Source organism: Citrus clementina, unplaced genomic scaffold (assembly GCF_000493195.1).
Source record: "Citrus clementina cultivar Clemenules unplaced genomic scaffold, Citrus_clementina_v1.0 scaffold_9, whole genome shotgun sequence".
NCBI classification, from domain to species: Eukaryota; Viridiplantae; Streptophyta; class Magnoliopsida; order Sapindales; family Rutaceae; genus Citrus; species Citrus x clementina.
In genome coordinates this window covers 1,059,085-1,080,333 of record NW_006261964.1, presented here as the reverse complement: position 1 = coordinate 1,080,333, position 21,249 = coordinate 1,059,085, and the positions used below count along the sequence as shown (strand labels likewise).

Below are 21,249 nucleotides of genomic sequence, written 5' to 3'. Positions count from 1 at the left end.
AAAGAATCATAGCTCCAAAAGGTAAATAGATTCCCAAAAAAAAAAAAATTCTAGTTAAACAATGTCTTGGTGATTCAGAACTTCAGGCCTACTCCTCGGAGGATAATACCGCCTCTGTGCCTCCTCCCCATAGAATAATACCACCACTCAAGGCGCAGTTAACCAAATAGGTGGCCAGTTACACATTTCACCACGGCCGTGAAAATTCTCAGGATTATCAGTACTCAGCCCGAAAATGCTCCAATCTTCAATCTCAGAACCTTTCCGGCGCTTAGTGTCCCGCTCATTATGGTGTAGAGGTTCATACTCATTAGTGAAATATATGCAATTTCCTGTGCCAACACCCTGATCCTTTTGCAGAAAAAAATCTCGAACAATTTCTACCTAGAAATAAAATGTGATCAACCCCCGAGCTATCCAACAGCACCCATCGACTCCTTTTGCACAAATCCAGCTTACATATCTTAAAAGTTTTGGTATCACGATCTCCGTTCAGAAATCTACAAACAATCAGAATTTCACCGTATAATTCAACCAAGTATCTCAGCACATGTATATTCTCTCCATGTGCATTCAGATTGATTCTAACTTTGTTAAGACTGAGCTTTCATCGAAGCAACAGTTCTTCTTTGACTTCTTTTAGCTTTTGAGCAAGCAGTTTTAATATCAACAACATGGACGTCATAGTACTTGGTCAAAAGACAGAAACAACCATTAAACGAGATCACATCCACAAAGGGATTATCATCATCTTCTCCTTCTATTTCACATTCACACCAATTTTGGATTTGCTTGTTCCACAAGGCAAACTTAGCTGATTTCAAATTTAAGAGGATATACACACAGCTTTCCTCGTCAGAGTTCCCTGACAATGCCAACTTATGACAGCAATTTCCCGCACCAGGTTGAAGAATATCGGTTCCTGAAAAAGGATTCAGCAAAGAGATACGGATTCTTCTTAGAAGGAAATCCCGCGAGGCCGTCCAAAATTGTCCAATCAGGCCTCACAATTATCAATCACTCGTCAAAAGATCCCCTTAAGCATCCTCCAAAAGCCTGGGTGATTTCCAAGAAACGTATCTTGTTTTCAAATATGCTAAAGCCAGTTCTGGTTTTGGTAGAAGCTTGGCCTGACATCAAAAGCCGAGGAATTCCCCACGATGATGGCTTGTAACGCAGAGAATCTATTGAAAATTCTCTCCATTATTTGCTAACTTTTAACGAAAGATGAATAGTCAGTCACAGGTAATTTCTCTGAGATTACCCCAAGTATAAGACTTGACCAATCTGCATGCCACAGGTAAATCTTTCTTTTTCTCAGGGTAACCATGGTTCAATTCAATATGCCTGCACGTCTGATTATAAAACTGAAGATAATTCAAAAGTCAAAACTAAAGTATAAGATATTTCGGCATCAACAATCAGAGTTATCAACTGGATATTACTAGCCAGTACATTTAAAACACCTCATATCGATTTTTCCAGCAGCTGATAGTAAAACTAAAACGAATTCTCGTGTAATTATGTTGCAAATAGTACTGATAAGTGACGACCTCTATAATATCTACAATCTCATTCTAAGCTCTCACCAGTCGGGCAGTTAGTCAATGGCAAAAATACATTAGTTATTATTATTATTATTATTATTATTTTTGAAAATGTTATGGAACAACTCAAATCCAAACTTTGTTTTTGAGATAATAACAAAAGGGTATTTCGTAACAGGTCTAAATTATCTGCAATATAGGGGCACTCTTCACTGAAAACCTCTATTTTTCTGTTACGACCCAAAGGTTTTCAAGCAGTTCTTCTGGTGCTGACACTTCAAGTTCTTCTATAAGTACTATAACTGAGATATAATAAATTGGCAGTTGGGAGGGAAAACTTGGGAGATCAACAACAAAAGACTTAGAAACGTCAGATTTTTCAATGGTGAGTGGGTGTGGAAAGGAAGCATTATACCCGAAATCATTTGATTCACTTATGAGACCAGTGTGTCAAATTGGTTCTAGTCAATCTTCATTAATTAGTCTTAATCAAGTTTGATGATTACTTCGAAATCAAACTTTTGGCGTCAGGGGCTTCCCATTTACTACCGGGCACATTTTGGTCTCCAAAGTTAGGAGAAAGATCATGCATACTCTGTCAATTGGCAGTCCCTAATGTACAAATTGAAATTTTTGCAGTGGAAGTTCCTGTACTGCCTTGGTGTTGAATGTAAGAAGAGAAGCTTGAACGGGGGAAGATCCTTGATCTACTTATACACCAATGCAAAGGCTTCTTGTTAATGCAAATTACATATTCTGCAATTATTTTGTACAATATTCATACAGCTACTTGTATAAAGACATATTCTTCTGGGAATGTTATTCCGTCTCAGTAACAGAAAGTACACACTTCTCGTTTGTTTCAATGGATAGCAAAACAAGACTTTTCACCAGCCTAGACATATCAGTCTACAGATCAGCGAGCAATAAACCACGAACCATGATCATCAGTCCAAGTCCAAACAGCACCTTGTAGGCTGCCTTGTATGCACTGCTTCCTTGAGTTTGAATATGCTTACTTACATTGAAATTACCTACACAAAAAAATTAGGGTGAATATAAAAAATTTGTAGTAACCAGAAGAAAGTATTGTCATCATAAGCTAGTAATAAGCTACCTTTTTCAGGGCCATGGCTGCATCCAGCCTTGATTGTGTCTCTAATATCTTGTATGGTTGCTTTGTTGTAGAATTTGAAGTGCAACATAATGTTTTCTATGCAGTCGAGCACTAGATTCGTCTCTGTCAGGCAGGGGCCATTGCAGTATTTATCTGTGTAATCAGGAGGCACGTTGATGTTTCCATTCTCGGTCAGCCTGTAGGATTGTTCGCAGCTGCTGTAAACCTGGGAAATTGTCCAAATTACAAGCAAGAAAATAAGATAATTTTGAATGAAAGAAGAGTAGTTCGTATACATCTAAGCTCTCACTCACATATTTGTCATTAAAGCATAGCAAGGCTTTCGCGACAATCTGAGTTGGATCACCACCTGCAACGCCTGATTCAGGCACAGTCTCTTCTTGTGCCTTCCCTGACAAGAATTAGTGCAAATAATCAGTACTTTCAAAATGAAACCATACCTTTGCGTGCAGGATGCTTTATGTTTTTAACAGATACGGATACCTAAGCTGCAGCAAAAGATAGTGATGCAAATAAGAATTACAGCTGAAAGCCAGAGCTCAAGTTTCACAATGTATGCCATTGTAAAAGCTATTAGAAAAAGTTCATCTGAAAGAATTAAAAACTTTGGCTAATTATATACCAATGCAGCGTTGCTATTACGGTTATCAGCTAAATTTAATCATGCAAATTTCAATGCAGTGATATGTACACTTCTCATTCCATTGGGCATGCCTAACAAACTGAATCATCTAGAGTCTTATTCATGTTCTGCAAATGGTTGAAAAATGATATAATAAGTTTGGTGAGCACAATTGGAAAATTAATTAAGTGCAAGTTTCGCTTTGCTGGGTATATCGGGCACTAAATTTGGAGGAACAAGAGGACTTTGAAAGAGAGAGCAGTTAGAGTGCAAGTCACCAAATATTTACTTTACGAGGAATTTGTCTTTGAGGGGTAAAAATCAAACCTAAAAAAGGTTTATCAGTTTCATACTCTTGTTACGAGGTCAAGGTTGCTTCGGGTTAGCTAGGAAATTAGTACTAGGTTAGTGGCTCAAGTAATCCATCGCAGAGAAGCATGATATTGGTACAAATGACATGTGGCAACGAGTCAAGGAGTACATGTGGCATGCTATAGACAATTCCTGATGAATTTTAGATGTTCTGTTTCTTCATCTTTCTTCGGGTTTCCTAAATGTATAGGTTAAAAAATTAGAAGTTCTAAAACATTCTCCTGGTTAGTGTGCGTCAGAATTAACCTCGTTACTTGTCGCGATGTTTAGGACGACTGAAACAATTTACAAACAGGAAAAAGTTGCAACTTTCAGAATCTCCCAATCTCTAAATTTCAACAAAAGAACATTTAAAATGTTATCACAGTAACGTTAGAGAAAGCACTTTTTCAAGAAGTGAAAGTTGCTATTCGAATTAAAGGTTCATACAGGGTCATCTGCGTTGCAACTGAATCTGCAATGAGGCGGTATTTGAATGTTATAAAAATTATTTGCCTTAAGGAAAGCATATACACTTACGACGAGTGACATTTTTGCCTAAAATTGGCCACCAGAAGGGGAATAAAAGAGGAAAAAGGAAATGAACAATTTTAAACTTCTTGAAATCCGATGTGTGAATTTGTAGTACGCACTGGATACAGGTCATAAGCTGACGGGGAACATGGAGTCTTTCAATTGCCAGGAAAACCATTCATTGATTATGGTTCATTTCCACTGTATACCCTATCACCCCATTGATTGAATTCTGCTTCAATAACAAGGTTATCGCATCTAGTGCCAAGCTCATACTCCATAGATCGTATTACACAAATTTTGACTGCAGAGAATGTAGCACTGTATGAATGCGATACAGTGCTCTTAATAAGTGTTCTCACTGACTTTTATATGCTCCTTACAATGAGCTGTTCTTCTCCAATTTGTGGAATGATAGTATAATTGCAGTCACCATAAGTGAAGATCCCAATTGAAGTTTGAAGCAAGTCATAAAAAGGAAACATGCCTTGACCCCCACAACAGCCGCCAAGCTGCCTATTTGAAACTCACTCTGGCAAGTCGACTCTTGCAGGCAACATATGATTTTCCCATTGCTTCAACCCACATTTGTTCCATACGATAGTGCCATAGCATGAAAGCATGAGAAGAGCACTCTACCAAGTCCAAATGTTATCTCCAGATAATCTGTTTCCCTTGAACAAAGTGAACAACTGATCATGCAAATCCAACCAGGGACAAGGGCAACATTGCAATCAGCAAGACGGCAGCCATGAAATTTGTAGTTGGGTCGGCTTCAACATTTAAACTCAAAGCAGAGTTATTAAACAACCCATCGAAACCGAAGCCTACAGACCAGGGAAAGATTTAAAAGAAATTCCCCTCTCTTTAGATGTTTTGACTATATCATGGGCCTCCTCAAAGCGGCCCTGCTGCACCAAGGTTTCCAAAATTAAGTTAGACGTATAAGAATCAGGATTGCAACCATTTTGTTCCATTGAAAGAAATGTCTGCTTCGCTTCATCAAATCTTCCTGACTTGATCAGTGCCTTGATTAAAGCACTATATGAAAAATTGTCAGGTCTTAAGCCCAATGACAACATGGAAAAAAAAGCCTTCTCTGCTTTCTCAATCTTATTCATTCTACAAAAACTTTGAATGAGAGCATTGAAAGTGTAAATATCTGGACTTATTCTATCTGCCTGCATCTTTTGGAAAAGTCTCAGTGATCTAGCAACATCACCAATGGCACACAATGAACGGATCAGTATATTATATGTGATAGTATTTGGAGGGACACCCCATTCAACCATTTCACTCAAACAATCTAATGCATCCTCAAACCGGTGTGCTCGACAAAGGCAGTCGATCATTGAATTAAAAGTGAATTTATCTGGTTTGAAACCACATTCTAAAAGCATTACCAAAAGTTCACGTGTTTTATGTACTTCTGCATCCTTGCAGTGCCCACTGATTAAGGTATTGAACGTGACAAGATTTGGAGCAATATCTCTATCTCTCATCTCTCTACAAATCTCTGTTGCCCTGTCCATCATATTGACTTTGCAGAAACAATCAATTACCATGTTATACGAATTCACATTTGATACAAGTCCATCCTTGAAAACATGATTCAAATAGCGATCCCCCTCCACATCTCCCCCCGCTTTGTACAAAGCTTCCATGAGCAAGAGATAAGTACTAAACCTTGGTTTCACACCTCGCTTGATAAAAGTATCCAATATCCCACATGTCTCGTTGAGATCCAATCCCGTTACCAAACAAGTCACTGTATAGTCAAATGTCGAGCTCTCAGGCAAGTAACCCCTATCACCCATCTTTCTCAAGATTGCAGCTGCCTCAGATGCCATTGAGTTATTTGAAAGACGATACAGTAGAGTATTACAAACTAATTTCTGTGTGAGAGGCTCCCTCTCCATAAACCTTATTAGTAACTCAAATGCTTTATGAGGATCCAAACAACGAAACACACCATGAACCAATGATCTAACAGTTGCTTCATTAGGACAAACATTCCTCTCCTTCATTATCTCTAAAACCCTGAAAACTTCTGCTACCCTCTTAGCATTACAAAACCCATCAATCAGGATTGTGTATGTATAAACATTAGGCGCATATCCCAAGCCCTCCATCTGTTTGACTAACCGAAGTGCTTCATCCACCACACCGATTCTACAAACTCCATGAATAAGTATATTGTACGTAAACCTATCTGGTTTGCATTGATCCACCGACATTTGTTGAAACTTCAAATATGCCAAATCAATGGAATTGGATTTCACCAATGCATCAATAACTGCATTATACAACCTTGTACTAGGACTAATACCCAAAAATGAAATCTGCCCAAAGATGTCAGCACAGTACTTGGCCAATCCTAACCTGCCCCAACTACCAATCAGAACGCAAAGCAAATCTTCACCTATTTGAAAACCCGAATTTTTAATATCTTTAAGCAACTCAACTGACAAAATAACAGGACCCATTCTATGAAGTACATTGCCTAAAACTCCCTTAACTGATTGATCCTTAGCCAATAACAGGTTGATACTAGAAGCCCAGATATAAAATCTTAAAGAATGAATTGGGTTTTCTTGATTTTGTAAAATACTCACTGCAACTCGAGGTACCAAATTGATCCTATTAGCTTTTAATTCATGGCTTAGCAATAAAAACCAGTCCTTTCTAGCAAGAGCTTGAGAAATGTAATGATGATCAATCGGTTTAACGTCACTATGAGGTGAAGCATGATTGCTTGAGAGTGTAACAAAATTGAGTTTACTGAAATTATGAGGATTCAGTGAAGATGATGAAATGGACAAGATACCTCTTGAAGAAGCTTCAGTTTTGCTGTTATTGTCGTGGTCAAAAGACGGGTAGAGTTTGGGCCTTGAGGGGCTTTGTTTGTTGAATGATTTGGGATTTGATGATTCTTCAGGGAGGTTTTTAAGTGAAGGTTTTGCCCTAGAAGCCGAAGAAGAAAGCTTTCTCATGTCCTCGTCTGACTGCTGAAGCAGCAAGCCATGTTAGGTTAGCTCAAAGAAACGGGAAATTGTAAAATTAAACGATTTGACGTTTATGACAGAAGGGCTTCAGGCCCACTGAGTCTTGGGTAGAAACTTGGTGCACAGTTTAGGTTGCAAGTTTATAACCTAATGGGCCTCCACTTCCATTTTCATATAGGGGTAGATTTTGGAAATTTATAATAAATTAGAGGGTCTCGATCTGTGACTAATTTTGTAAATAGGACAAAAGCAAGTTACACAAACCAAGATCCACAAGATCATAGATCAAAGAGTACGATACAGATATCTATTAGACTTTGTTTGCGACTGTAGGATTAAACTAATTTTGTAGATAAAATATTTATACCATATTTAATAAGTTCACTAGAATTAGAATAAGTGAATTATAATTAAACTTGATCATACAATCATAAGATTAGTAATTTTAATTTTCACGTGAATTTAAAGAGGATAAGATTGAGCAGTGATTGTCCCTTTACAACTTTTTCTTTTTGTTTTTATTTATTTATTTATATATTGTTAATAATTGAACAATAATATAGACCTGAAAAATGAATAAGTGCATTAGAGATACCCACACAACAATTACCTCCACCAGGGGCACACTACTAAATTACCTCTTTCAAATCATACTCCACCAAGAGATTTGGTTTTTCCAATTGACACAATAACAAAGTTTCGGCACAAATCAATCTTTTAGCATATGAATTCTTCTTCAAAATCTGAATATAGCAAAGGCTTCAAAACTAGAAGAAAACAGTGACCTTGCAAACAAAATCCACAGATCCACCACAATCCCCAGCAAGAAAGAGAACAAAAACAACCACCACAGATATGAATGGCAACCAACCATCACATGGAGGGAAAACTCTTCACACGGAAAGAAAGACCAATCTTCATAAGGAATGAGAGACCAACCTTCGCACGGAAGGAGAGATCAAAAGATAAAATAAGAAACGAAAATGAAAAAAATATATTTACAAGAAGAGAACTTCCATTTCTTTGTATTAATAGATAATCAACTTCACAATGGTTGTAGATTAAAAACTGCAACCTTTAGGTACTTCACTGCTTACTCGCATTGAGAAAGACGTGGCCATGTGCATGACAAAAGTTGTTGTAGGCCACAATTCCATTTGAAATAAACTCCAAAGTCCCTCTTTTCACTCGTCATGTGGTGGTAAGCGCAAATTTATGACTAATAATTTCTTCTTCTTCTTTTTTTGAAGAAATAATTCCATTAACAACAGGACAATAATTTTCAAAGATAATAATATAGGTGTGGTAGAAAACCTTTCACCCAAATAAAAGAATTCCTATAATGGATAGAATATTTTAGTAATGCGTTGTTGTATTATAAATTTTTGAGATACGTCGAACCTGAAAAGAGTGTTTTTAGTGGAGATAAATCATCCTTCCTAACAAACCGTAATCCAAAGCATAAGGCAAAAAGATGACTGTTTGGCAGAAGATGAACAACAAAAAACAAATGACGACTTTGTAATGGGCCAAAACTTTCCAACCATCCAGAAATTAATTATTTTCCATACCGTCTTTCTATGTCATGTGCCTCTTTCAACCCCATAAAGAATATCACCATTTCAATTTATATACTTTCTACTAGCTTTTATATTCAACTTACACTCGTAAGCCATTTACACCTCTTTCTTTCCTTCCTCACAACTCACAAGCAAAAATGGAATAAGAAAATGTTCATAAATCGGTGGCGATAGTAATTGCCTAATTGGTGTTACCGGTATGGCTGACTTGAGCTTTGCTGAGGCCTTAAAGAGCCCCACAGCCTTAGGCGATCCATGGGAAGTTTACAGCTCGGCTTGGCCCCCCAAGCAAAGTTGGTTCCCCTCCTCTACCGTTGATCATTACATCACTTTTGACGCCACCAACTCCGGCAACACGACTGAGAAGTTGTCACCGTTATCTAATGAAATCACCCATGTCTTTTGGTTGCAATTCAAGTGCTTGAGAGTGAATGTGCTTATACTGTGTTTACTTCAATGAACGGGAATCAATGAATCAGAATGGAAAATGGGTTCCACAAAAATTTGGAAAATGGGAATGAAACATGGGGTTCTGATTCCTATAGGGTGAGTTGGGAATCAAAACCCTTACACTGAAGAAACGAAATTGCCCCAATGAACTTTAATAATTCTAATTTTATCCTTTAAATTAATACAAAATATAAAAGCCCAAAATTCATTAAAAAAATTAAAAATACATGAAATAATAATAATAATAATAATAATAATAATAGTTATTATTATAATTAACTAAGTGTATTTTAATAACTTGAAATAATTTAACTTATTTTGATTTTGATTTCAAGATAAAATAAACACATCAATAGGATTCTAACCTATTCTAATTCTGATTCCTACAGCTCAAGTAAACAATTTATTTTGATTCTCATTTTTCATTCCAATTGCAGTTCATTTCTATTTCAACCTATTTTAATTCCAGCCTATTTCGATTCCTAACAAGTGAACACATCATTAATGTCTTAAAATCATCTCTAAATCCACGGCTTACGCATATTACTCAAAAAGGCCATCAATACTATATGGACCTGGTCCATGATCCGGCCCATTCAGCCCATGCCAACCCTCACGATCCGCCCCTTCGAGACGACCTGCCCCGACTACCTTACCGGAACTTTTACTGCGCACTGGAAGACCTTGTAGCATCATACACGCCAGCGATATCGTACTCAATACACCATTCTTCTATCATAATAGGCACGTCTTCGAGGAGTGTGTACAACTCTCTACTTACTTTAGATGTCTATCCTGCAATATGTCAACACGAGGGGTTACCGTTTACGTATCCGATACCCGATACATGCGGGAGCATTTTTGTGACATGTCGGATGCCCGTGCATTGGCCGAGCAACACATATGGGCCGCGGTCACGGCCCATGAGAAGAACGAGACCTGTAATTGTACCAATGGGAATGTCTTTATGTGGAAGTGTATGGACGGTAACATGCGAGGTCTTTGGTGTTGAATTTGTACCGTTTGATGAGAATGATGAGTTTGATTTTGTGGGGATGATGAAACAGAAAGCGAAAGTGTGGGATGAAATAGCGGAACAACATGGGCTTTACAACATCAACAAATTGGAAGAGATTACTTGTTTTAGGCACTGATTAATGTGTTACATTTCGGATTTCAACATGTGTGTAGCATGAATAAGAGCCGTGAATTTGGGTTTTTTAAATTTGCTGATACCCTTAAAAGTCTTGGTATGTGGGTGACAAAATTGAGAGTGATGAAGATCATAGCATCAAATTAAGATCAAAAGGCAGCGAGATTACTTTATTTTGATATAATTTTGGTGCTTGACTGTTTTATGAAGAAGCTTGTCGTTAGTTTTTCTATTTTTTTATTTGTAAATGACTTGTCGTTTCTTATTGTCTCAGCCTCTATGATATTATCAAGGGAACCAATAATTGAACATTTTGTAATAACAAAGACAATTTTTATCGAAGGCCGAGCAAAACACCTCAAAAGGAAAGGACAATTCTAATGTTTACAATTTTCTGAATTTCATGAATTGAAGTCCAATAATCACATAATATAAGTTCTCTGACCAATTGTTCAATCCTGCAAAAACATTAACCAAAGTTAGTGATCGTAACAAATTATTTCTATGCATATTGAACTACTGAATTTTTTTCAATAGTCTGCTCACCTGGTGATTATCACGCCCAGATGTACAAGCTGGTCGTCTCGGCGGCAGCTGTTGGTGTGGAGTTCTCTGTAAATTTTACAGATGCTCATGTAAAAAGATTAAAGTGTTTAATAAAACATGTTTAGTTTACTTGACTCGAAAGCGGTCGAGTTTAGTACCTGTAGTTTTGGTCTCAGAGTCTCTATAGCCACCAGAGAATTTTGGTTAACTCCAGCACCTTGCTGTTGCAAATTCAAACAATTTGAAGAGACGAAATCAATAATAATTCTGCAAAAATTTATAATTGTTCTAAACGAAGAACAATTTTTTTGTTATATTTTGTGACATTTTTACCTTATATAGTGCCCAATCTGCTGAATCGAAGAAGGCATGTCCATTGTCCTATTCCAATTCCATTATAAAGTTTTCCTTAATTAGTACATTTCAAACTTCACAATTAAACTGGCTCTGCTCATATTTATAATACATTGAACTTACCTGTGAAATTAAAGGCTTCTTCTTTGGCACCAGACCTCCATATTTCTTCTCCGTCGACGCTGCCTGTGTATAAGAATGAGTGAAGAAAAATCAGGGACTATTTTGTATACTTATTCAAAAGATTTATCTTTATTGACCGTACACAAAATTTGGGGGTTTTAATGAAAATATGCTTGAATGGTGGAGTTAGTTTAGATCGAACACGTGTCGAATTTCAATTGGTTGAAGAAGAAAACAGGTGTTCCACGTGAAATCACTTCACTTGACAGGCCAACAACAAGTAGGGTCATTTGATTGTGTACACAACAGTACATTGCCGACATATTTTTAAAGAATGTCTCTGATTTAGCTTCAAGTAAATTTGATAATATCGTAATACTCTGTCGTGTCAAAGCACTAGCCGTTAGATGTGGGACCAAAACGCCACATGGAACCATTTCAGTCCACGAACCCCCCATAAAATATCTAAATTAAATCTAGCCCCCATTTTAACTTTTACACTAATAAATCTGAAAAATAACCACTAATTACGAGTAAAATCAACATAAAAAAAATAAAAAAAAAATTCCAGCACCAAACAAAGTTCCCACTAAGCATGATACACGTATACCACCAAATGATGCAATCTGGACTGTCGACTCTATCTATCATCATAGGCTTTTGATTCAAATGGACGCTCTACGTAGATTGTAAGTTCACCAAGTTGGGACCCCCGGCCCAAGAGCTTAACGTTACACGAAACTCTGTGGCTGTGTGAGCCCCCATAACGTTAGAATTTATGGTTAAATTCATTAAAGACCCCGTCTTTGACAAATTTAAAGCTTTTCCAAATATATTTTGCAATTCATCGACTCGCCCCTAATTGTTGCAAACTGAGGAACGAAAAGAAAATATTTCGTACCTCATGGTCTTGAGAAGAATAGAAGTCCTGGCCTCTGTTGTAATCTGCCATCTCTCTGCTCTCCTGTCAAGATCAGTCGCCATTGTTAATCATCAACAGGACACATAATTGAAAAGAAAGAAGAAAGGAAAAAAAGAAAACCTTTAAATTAAGATATTGATTGTGAGATATATATATATAAATATACGAAGAGAGAAAGGGAGAGAAGAGGCTATCAATCAAGGCAATTATAAGAAGTTAACATGAAGAGGGCAGTGAGTTTAAGCTTCTTATAAATACATCACAAGGGGCAGCAAAAAGGGGAGAAGAGGATCTCGGCATTACCTTGCAAGAGGAGAAAAGAGAGAGATGCAATGCAAGATGGAAAGATAATGAAAGAGGAGACGAAGCGAACAAATTCAAAGAGATAAAAAGTGAGAATAAAAAGGGAAAGATAGAATGTGAAGAATTATATATGAGGAGGGGTTGAGTGAATAGGTGAGATAAGTATATAAATCTAAATAATAATATAAGTTGGATGTGCAAATTGCATTAGTAAAAGAATTGATGGGGGAGTAAATTTGGAAACAACAATAGCTAGCCAATAAGAGAAGTGTGGATTATGGGGTTGGTAAGAATAAGGTTTAGGGTACGGCACAAGAACAAGAAGAGAGATTATTATTTTCAATCTAGGGTTTGGTTAAACGTGTCCGTTAATTACTAGTATTAATTGTGAACAAAGGGCCATAAAACGAGATTAGATCTGGTGTTTAGTTGCACTAATCTTTTGGCAGTCCTGTACAAATTTAATTTTGATTATCATATCAGTTGCTTGCATATAATTTAATTATTCAAAGTTATATTATTGAAAAAATCCAATAAATTTGAATGCATGTAACATTTATGTGTATAATCTTTTAAAAAAAAAATTAATTAATTGGATGAAAGTTTTATTTTTTTTCCCCATATGACTAGTCGTCGATGCTGTTAAGATATCACCATCAATTGGTCCATCCAAGCCCACATCGTACATACTTGCATGTGAAAGCATGATTTTGTTTACCCCATCATTTTCCCTCCCACATATTCCCCATCTACAAGTGTGAGCGATGGTCTCGGTATAATAATTTTGGCACATTTTATTTCTTCATTTTCATTATCAATATATCAAATCGAGAAGCGATTATCTTTTCAAGTGGTACATTTTTGAACATTTGACATTGTTGTTTTAATTATAATTAAAGAAAGTGGGAAAGTGACTTAAGTTTTGCTTGATTGAATCTAATAATTGACAGATCTTATTCATTAAATTTTATTTCTGACACAAAAAAGGAGATTTATCTATAACGCCGACGGTAGAAGAAATCATTTCTTTCATTTTCTGTGCCTCACATATTGGAGCCCTTATTCATTAATATAAGTTTATGCGATATAAAGTTTTCTCAGCAATAACAGACAATAGGTTTAATTTTGCTGAGGGAAAAATCCCATTTCGCTCCTTGGATTTAATGAATAGTCCATTTTATTTTTATTGTTTAAATAATAATTTATTTTGTCTTTACTTTTTAAATAATAATTTAAAATACCATTTTGTTAGTTTACCATTGGTTTATTGTATAATTCATTAAAGGTAAAATAAGATTTTTAGTTGAGGAGACACAAACCATTTTAAAATAAAATTCTCAAACACAATTAAATAACATTTGACTTTTTACATAAGTTTAAATTTTAAGAATAACTTAATGTATAAACAATAATAAACTAAACAATACATAAAATACATATCTAGGAAAAAACACAAAAAAAAATTATATAGATTTTACAAGCACTGGAGTGTGTTTATTTGTTTTTATTCTTTTTGTCTTGTAACTTATCTTTGACCGTAATATGCTCAATAATTTCTTATTGAAATAATAATAATAATAATAATAATAATAATAATAATAATAATAATATATTCATTAAAAATTTAGTTGACTTTCATTAAGAAAAAATAATGAAAATACACTAAGTTATCCTCAAATTTTAAATTTATGCAGAAAGTTAGATATTATTTAATTGTATTTGAGATTTATATTTTAAAATAGCTTCCATCTATTTAATTGATATCTTGTTTTGCCTCTAACGAATTATACAGTAAACTAACGGTAAATTCACAAAAGTATTTTTTTTGAGCTATTGTTTAAAAAATAAAAATAAAATATATTATTGTTTAAAAAAGAAGATGAAATTGATTATTATATCAAACAGTACATGAAAAGGGCTTTTTTTTTTTTTAATTAAACCCGTTCTAATATAATGAATAAAATCAATGTGGTTAATTATGATAGCTAAGGAATCTCATTCAAATCCGTATTTCTTAATTTGAAGTCATTTTAATAAGATTATTATTTAGTGATGGGTTGTTGAACTTTTGTTAAACACTAAATTTACATCAGGATTTAATAATTTTCTATTTTTCATTTATTTTACCGAACAACCTCTGATCTAATATTTAGCAAAAACTCAGTAAGACATTGAAACTTTATCTCATTTTTAGTGCACTTAAAGTAATGAATTGGACAAGCCGCTAAAGTAGAGCCGTAATTTGTCAAATTAATGGGGCCACTTTTATTCTGTACACATAATCTTTTAAAATGTAAAATGTGGTTGATATGTTAATAACTAAATAAATGCATGCCAAACAAGGAAAGAGGAAAAGAAAAAGAAACAAGAAGAGATTAAAAAGGAGAAATTTGAATCAAACTATAATTGTATTTCTTCTAAGAATTTTAATTTTGGAGCACAAATAACTCAAGAAGAAGGTACAACAGAGTACAAACAAAGAGAGTTGCAAAACCAGCAAAGCTTGAGAGCTGGTTTCATTAATTATTGCTTGCAACTGAACAATTCCATTCCATTCAATTTTGCTTTTGCAAATCAAGAATGAATTGGAACTCAATACCTATTTTATACAAAAGCCCACACAGTCAACCACTACTATTTGTAACTTACAATTGCAACAAATATAATATATTGTCCCTTAATTCTTCCCTTTGCTTGTGCAATGATCAAGGAAGACTAGGAACATCATTATTAAAATTTATCCCCTCCAAATTTGCTTGAAGAGAGATTGAATGCTTGAGATCCCCAATATGGAGACTATGTTCACCCATTGGAATTCTTCGAATTCCGAATTTATCAACAACACTAAGGTGCTTACACACATGAATATCGAGCCTAACACTTTGTAGTGCCCCGGCTGTAACATGAACTTTCTTGAAACCAATTAGTTGCTTATTCGGAGACCAATTTCCAGCCGGGGGTTTTGCGAAAACCAAAAGCGTATGTGTCCCGGCCATGTCGCCGGTGTTTTTGACGTCAACGTGTAAACCTAATGACATTGCATCATTGCAATTTGTATGTGCTACCCTAATTGCATTGCTTGATATGGTAGTGTTTTTGAAGGCGTAGAGACTTGTTGCAATGGGTACAGAAAATTGATTTGGTGCCTTTGATAATGTGTGTGCAAATGTCGTGTAGCTCATTCCGTGACCAAATGGAAATACAACTGGGCCTTTATAGAATCTGTAAGTTCTTCCAGGATAGCCTCTTCCTGCTCGCATTCTCATGTCTGTCATTGGCAGTCTAGCCACGTAATCCTGAGGGTACCAAGTCATTGGCAGCTTTCCCCCTGAAAAGGGAAAATGGCTTCAACTCCTTTCAAAATCAAGCATAAGCACAACAGTTATAAACATACTCTGATATAATTAAGTACCTGGATTAGCTCTTCCGAACAAAACGTCAGCAATGGCGGCACCACCAGCCTGCCCAGGATAACCAACCCACAAAATGGCACCGATTCTTGGATCATTCTTAGCAAATGATACATCAACAGGGCCGCCGCACATCAAGACTAATACAACAGGGCCTCTTGATGCCTTTGCAACTCGGGATACGAGCTCTTGTTGGCGTCCAGGCAAAAGCAGTCCTGCCCTGTCTATGAATTCTGCCTCTATCGATTGATCAAGTCCCATTACTAATACGGTAGCATCAGCCTGGCGAGCTGCTACTTCAGCGGCTCCGATTAATTGGTTGCCATTACAAGCAACACCTAAGCAACCTGCTTGATGAATCGTCTTGGCATATCTTGAAATCCCCTGTAGCGGAGTTGTGTATCCACACGCAACACCTGGAGATTAAGGAAATTGATTAAATGATCATGAAATTATCTTCAAATTGATAAGTGACATCAAATCCCTGTAATGAGTTAATTTTCAGTCATTTCAGGCTTTCAGCACGATTCAGTACCTGTTTGACATAAATCATCAAACTATATCTTTAATGGATGAATTATGAAAAATCAGGGATCTGTTGGATACCTGCATAGTTGCCGATCATGGTCACGGTGACGTCAGAATTGGGTCCAATGACCGCAACAGTGTGATGCCTTAAAGTGGAAAGTGGCAAAGTTCTTGCAGAGTTTTTCAACAAAACAATGCCTTGATGGGCGGCTTGGAGGGCTAGCTGCTGGTGGGCTGGAGTACAGACGTCTCTTGGACCCAAGTTTCCAAATGGTTGGGCCGATGGCTCGCCATCAAACATGCCAAGCCTCATTTGAACCGTTATTGTGTAGGCTAACGCTAAGTTAACATCCTCTTCTCTTAGTAAACCTCCCCGTACTGCCCTCTCCGTGTGAATTGCTAGAAAAGGCCCACAGTCCAAATCCAGACCTACGAAGTGTTTTTGCAATTGGGCCCATTAGATTTTGTTGGCCCACTAAAGGAAACAGAGAACAAACATGGAGTGTGGTATACTTATATGTAGATCCCTATAGTTTTAATTTCTCAAAGAGGAGAACCTAGTTATCCATTTATAACGAATAAGTCCCTCATCCCCCAATGAGATCACCAAATTACTTGTAGATCATTCGATTTGACTATGAATATTTAAGAGTACTCAACTTAATAGCAAGGTTATTTTGAAATTCGAATCACACCAAAAGAAATGTTTCAATGTTGCTCACCTGCTTTGATAGCATCTGCAGCTGCTTCTTCTGGTGTTCGGGTATAGTGTTGAGTATTATATAGAACTCCAACGGAGTCACAATCTGACACAATGTACCTGTTTGTGACCAAAACCAAATATAAAATTATCAAATCATTGATAATAATATAACAGGACTCAAGAGCCACTATTTTATTTGAATTCTAAAGTCAAAGCTAATATAATTTGATAAGTTCTATATTAAAATAGTAAGGAGACTCACCCGTCGAGACGCCATTGGCCACGAATGGTGTTTTTAAGTATATCAGGATCAGCACATGTGGGTTTTCCATTGACTTGATTGTAAGAGCACATTACACTGGCAACTTTGCCTTCCACTACACATGCTTTGAATGGGACGTTATATGTATCCTCTAAATCTTGCTTGCTTACCTTCAATTAATTAAAAATAATGCAAAATTAATTAATTGTTTATATTTAAAGAAAAAAATGAATTTTTAACTAGCCGTGTAAGAAGCTTTTAATCTTGTCGATTAATTTATTTGTTTGGTTTACTTCTTTATCTTACCTACTACCTAGAGGTTCTTCTTGACTTAAAAAGAAATAAAAAACGAATCTTGCTTCAAAATATTCTGCAAAAGATAGCACTTCTAGAAGTAGTAATAAATGATAACTATGACAAAAATATTTCATCTTTTCTATAGCAAAGAAAGTTTTAGATATTTTCGCTATGTTCACAATTTTTCTTTAGATTCTTCTCAGCATGTGTTTCTCAATCTGTCACATTGGTGGAAATGATAATATTGGGTACTTTAATTATATACTCCCTCCTTTGTTGGGTTATTATCATACATGTGTTTATTTTTGTTAATTCATTGAGAGTTGCGTGGTCGCAATCTAATGAAACTTGGCGTATGCACAAGGAGTATCTAAATCTTTGTTGAAGATAGGATTTTAGTTCCCACTAGATCGAAGCCAATAAATTGTGCACAAATTTGTCAGTTTCACTATGATTAAAATTCTAAAGCAAATGGTACATGACACGAGAATGCTTAGTTCAAAGGTCACAACAAACAAAATCAAAGTAAACTGATTTTATAAGCATCTACTTATTATTTTATAATTTTTAAGTCTATTTTCAAAGCTAAAGACTTTGCACAGGACAGCTAAAGAAAATGACATGTGACCGTGGCCCAAGATCATAGCCTTAACAACTTAATTAGCTTTAATTGTAACGTGCAAGCTATGCAATACTAGTTAAGCGATTTCAGCTTCTTCACAAATTTTGAACGAACATGTAATACTGCTAGCTTGCCTATGTGATTCACCTAGATAGCTACATATGTTTATTGAATCTATACACATTGACATGATTCATTAAAGGAAATAAAACAATATATATATATATATATATATATATGTTTGAAATCTTTTCTTACCCTAGCATTGAAATGGTACCGATCCACGCCATTCCAATTGTCAAGATCATAGGCTGTGTAATGTTTACAACATGCAGCGACCTTGAGCCTACTGCCGGTGTTACCCTGGAGTCCTCTGACATAACTGGCGGCATATTTTCCGGCTAATACCGGGTCTTCGCCGGGCGTCTCTTGGCCTCTGCCCCATCTTGGGTCCCTAAATATGTTTACATTAGGGCTCCAATATGTCAAACCTGCCATTCCTCCGTTGTACATTGCTCTTGCTTCATCAGACACCACCTGACAACCAAAGTATATTATTAGCCGTTATTGTTTAACAAAAGAAATTAATTTAGTGAAAGATTTTAACGGGAAAAAAAAGGCAACATTTAGACATGCTTTTTTAGAATAAAAAATAAAATAAAAAATAAAAGAACAACTCCGAATGTTAAGAATTATATTAATATCCTTTAAAATCTTCGAAATATATAATCTCTACACATTTGACATTGCCCTAATTAATTGAAAGATTAAAAAACATTTTAGGAGACGACCCTAAAACAAAAAAAATTATACATTACATAGAGTTGGCGAGTATCTAGACATATAGAGCAATAAAAAGGTGGTAAATTTATGGTCATATGGGACCCAAAAGGAAGGAACCGTGGCTAAAATATGCACGCAACTCCTCAGTTCTTCACTTTTGTGTTTTTTTTTTTCCACCTGACATGTGCTACAAACTAACTTTTGCATGTAACTTGATGAATCTAATTACTTGGGAGAACTTAGAATTCATATTGTTTATTATCATTTTTAATTTCAGGATCTTATAATGATTAATTTGGAGATCGACTTCCCCAACATAAATAATAATTTTGAGTACTACTGAAAATTTTAGCATCATGAAAAGCGAAAACTAACAAACAAATCACTGATATAAAGACAACGTCGTTGATAAATGGTGATGTGTTCTTTCCAACAACATATTTGATAATTAAAGATGACAAAATTTTGGAATCTTTATAATAATTATAATAATATCAAAAGACATGGAGACAAGGGAAAAAGGGTGACGGCCGTGTATGGAAATTTCAAGGGCCACTTATTATCTATCAAGGGCAAGGCATGGGACAATTCGACAAACGGAGGACAATTGCATAATTTAGTTCAGGAATGTTTGAGCACAAAATATTTTATTGTAATTTACGAATATTCAAAATTTTTTGTGTGTCGCATGTGATTCGTCTTATCATGAATCGCTATATATTACTTGTGCCCTTAGTTATATTAATTTATACGTTCAAGTGTAATCTTCCAAGTGAACAAATTCACAATTTTAGATATTGTAACTACTAATATATATACTTTTTTTTTTTTTCTAATAAGTAGAGTGGTCCATGTTTTATTTTACAAAATACGGACATTCCAAAACAATACTTATAGTCGTCACTCACATAATTGTTAGAAAATTTTTAAAACGTGATTACGACTGATAGAAAATTAAATGAAGTTCATGTCATTTGAAAATTCAACTTAGACCCACAATATAAAAATATCCAAATTTTAAGAAGAAATTGAACACACAAATGAAGATTAGAAAGGAATGACTATCAAACGAAAACGCAGGGCTGGCCGACTGGGGGGTTATTTTACGGATTTTGCAGCAGTGGCCAGCGAATTTGCCAAATAAATAAACCATGCAAAAAATAAAATAAAATAAAATAAAAAAGAAGATAAATAATTAACTAAAAAAACAAAGAAAAAAAAGAGAGAGAAAGAGAGATAGAAAATCCTTACCCGTCCGATTTCTTCCCAGAGTGATTCATTAAAAGCAGCAGCAGTGGTGATGACTTGAGGGAAGCTAGTGGCCCCAGGGAAGGCCCCACCAAACTTAGTCCCGGGACCCACATTTGACACCCCATGAAGAGCCTCGGACCACCACTCGTATCCCTGAATCCCAAGCCTGGGCACAGCCGCCGCATTGTTCACAAGCAGCCTTATCTTTTCCTGCAATGTCAGCCGTCCGATCAAGTCCTGCACCCTGACATGAATCGGCACCGACGTCCGGCAGAATCTCAAGCTCCTCGTCAGCCCGTTTCGCGGGTCGCATGCAAACGGGACACGCGATTCCACGAAACGGGAGCCGAAGCAGGAAAAGATCAAGAAGAATGTGAGAAACAAAAAGTGACGAGGCATTATTATCAAACAAAAGAATAATAACCAAGAGGGTTCTTTTTCTTTTTTTGTTTTTTTGTTGTTGTGAGCGAGTAGAGATGAAGGAGGGTGCGTGTATATATAGAGGGGGGTTGCGTTCATGATTGGGATTACACGTCGACGAGGGGCTACTTACTGGAGAAAAACGAAAACACTACTCAGAAAGAGATGGATGTAAATGTGATGAGAGCAAGAGAAGAGAGTGAGCGTAACACGCAGTTGGCAAATTGGTGGGAGTAATCTAGCTAGCTAGAAAAAACAAGGTTGTTGATAAATTAATAACAGAAATGGAAAGGTAAAAGAGGAGATTAAAGAAAGTAGCTACGAGGCTGCAGAGCCCGCCTGCTG

The 21,249-nt window shown here is 35.9% G+C and overlaps 4 protein-coding genes and 1 pseudogene across 4 annotated transcripts; 1 reads left to right on the top strand and 4 right to left on the bottom strand.

Moving 5' to 3' along the window:
• Window positions 1–2,161: 2,161 nt before the first annotated feature.
• On the bottom strand, window positions 2,162–3,261 carry LOC18031347. The gene is made up of 4 exons (XM_006419368.2): window positions 3,169–3,261; window positions 2,979–3,076; window positions 2,665–2,890; window positions 2,162–2,581 (listed from the first exon to the last, which is right to left on the bottom strand). Exons 1-4 carry the CDS (start codon window positions 3,245–3,247, stop codon window positions 2,457–2,459), a joined length of 528 nt encoding a protein of 175 aa, XP_006419431.2. The 5' UTR covers window positions 3,248–3,261; the 3' UTR covers window positions 2,162–2,456.
• An 832-nt stretch (window positions 3,262–4,093) lies between these two features.
• On the bottom strand, window positions 4,094–7,232 carry LOC18031623 (putative pentatricopeptide repeat-containing protein At3g16890, mitochondrial). Its single transcript, XM_024191986.1, has one exon. It carries the CDS (start codon window positions 7,183–7,185, stop codon window positions 5,020–5,022), a length of 2,166 nt encoding a protein of 721 aa, XP_024047754.1. The 5' UTR covers window positions 7,186–7,232; the 3' UTR covers window positions 4,094–5,019.
• Window positions 7,233–8,707: 1,475 nt separating this feature from the next.
• LOC18032226 lies at window positions 8,708–10,527 on the top strand (annotated as a pseudogene).
• A 97-nt stretch (window positions 10,528–10,624) lies between these two features.
• On the bottom strand, window positions 10,625–12,769 carry LOC18033566. The gene is made up of 7 exons (XM_006419365.2): window positions 12,629–12,769; window positions 12,305–12,367; window positions 11,404–11,466; window positions 11,260–11,307; window positions 11,085–11,147; window positions 10,927–10,992; window positions 10,625–10,838 (listed from the first exon to the last, which is right to left on the bottom strand). The coding sequence occupies exons 2-7, from the start codon at window positions 12,353–12,355 to the stop codon at window positions 10,833–10,835; spliced, it is 297 nt and encodes a 98-aa protein (XP_006419428.1). The 5' UTR covers window positions 12,356–12,367; window positions 12,629–12,769; the 3' UTR covers window positions 10,625–10,832.
• Window positions 12,770–15,017: 2,248 nt separating this feature from the next.
• LOC18033565 (beta-D-xylosidase 1) lies at window positions 15,018–21,099 on the bottom strand. Its single transcript, XM_006419364.2, has 7 exons — window positions 20,485–21,099; window positions 18,709–18,987; window positions 17,532–17,701; window positions 17,289–17,386; window positions 16,645–16,995; window positions 16,041–16,454; window positions 15,018–15,956 (listed from the first exon to the last, which is right to left on the bottom strand). The coding sequence occupies exons 1-7, from the start codon at window positions 21,001–21,003 to the stop codon at window positions 15,334–15,336; spliced, it is 2,454 nt and encodes an 817-aa protein (XP_006419427.2). The 5' UTR covers window positions 21,004–21,099; the 3' UTR covers window positions 15,018–15,333.
• Window positions 21,100–21,249: the final 150 nt, after the last annotated feature.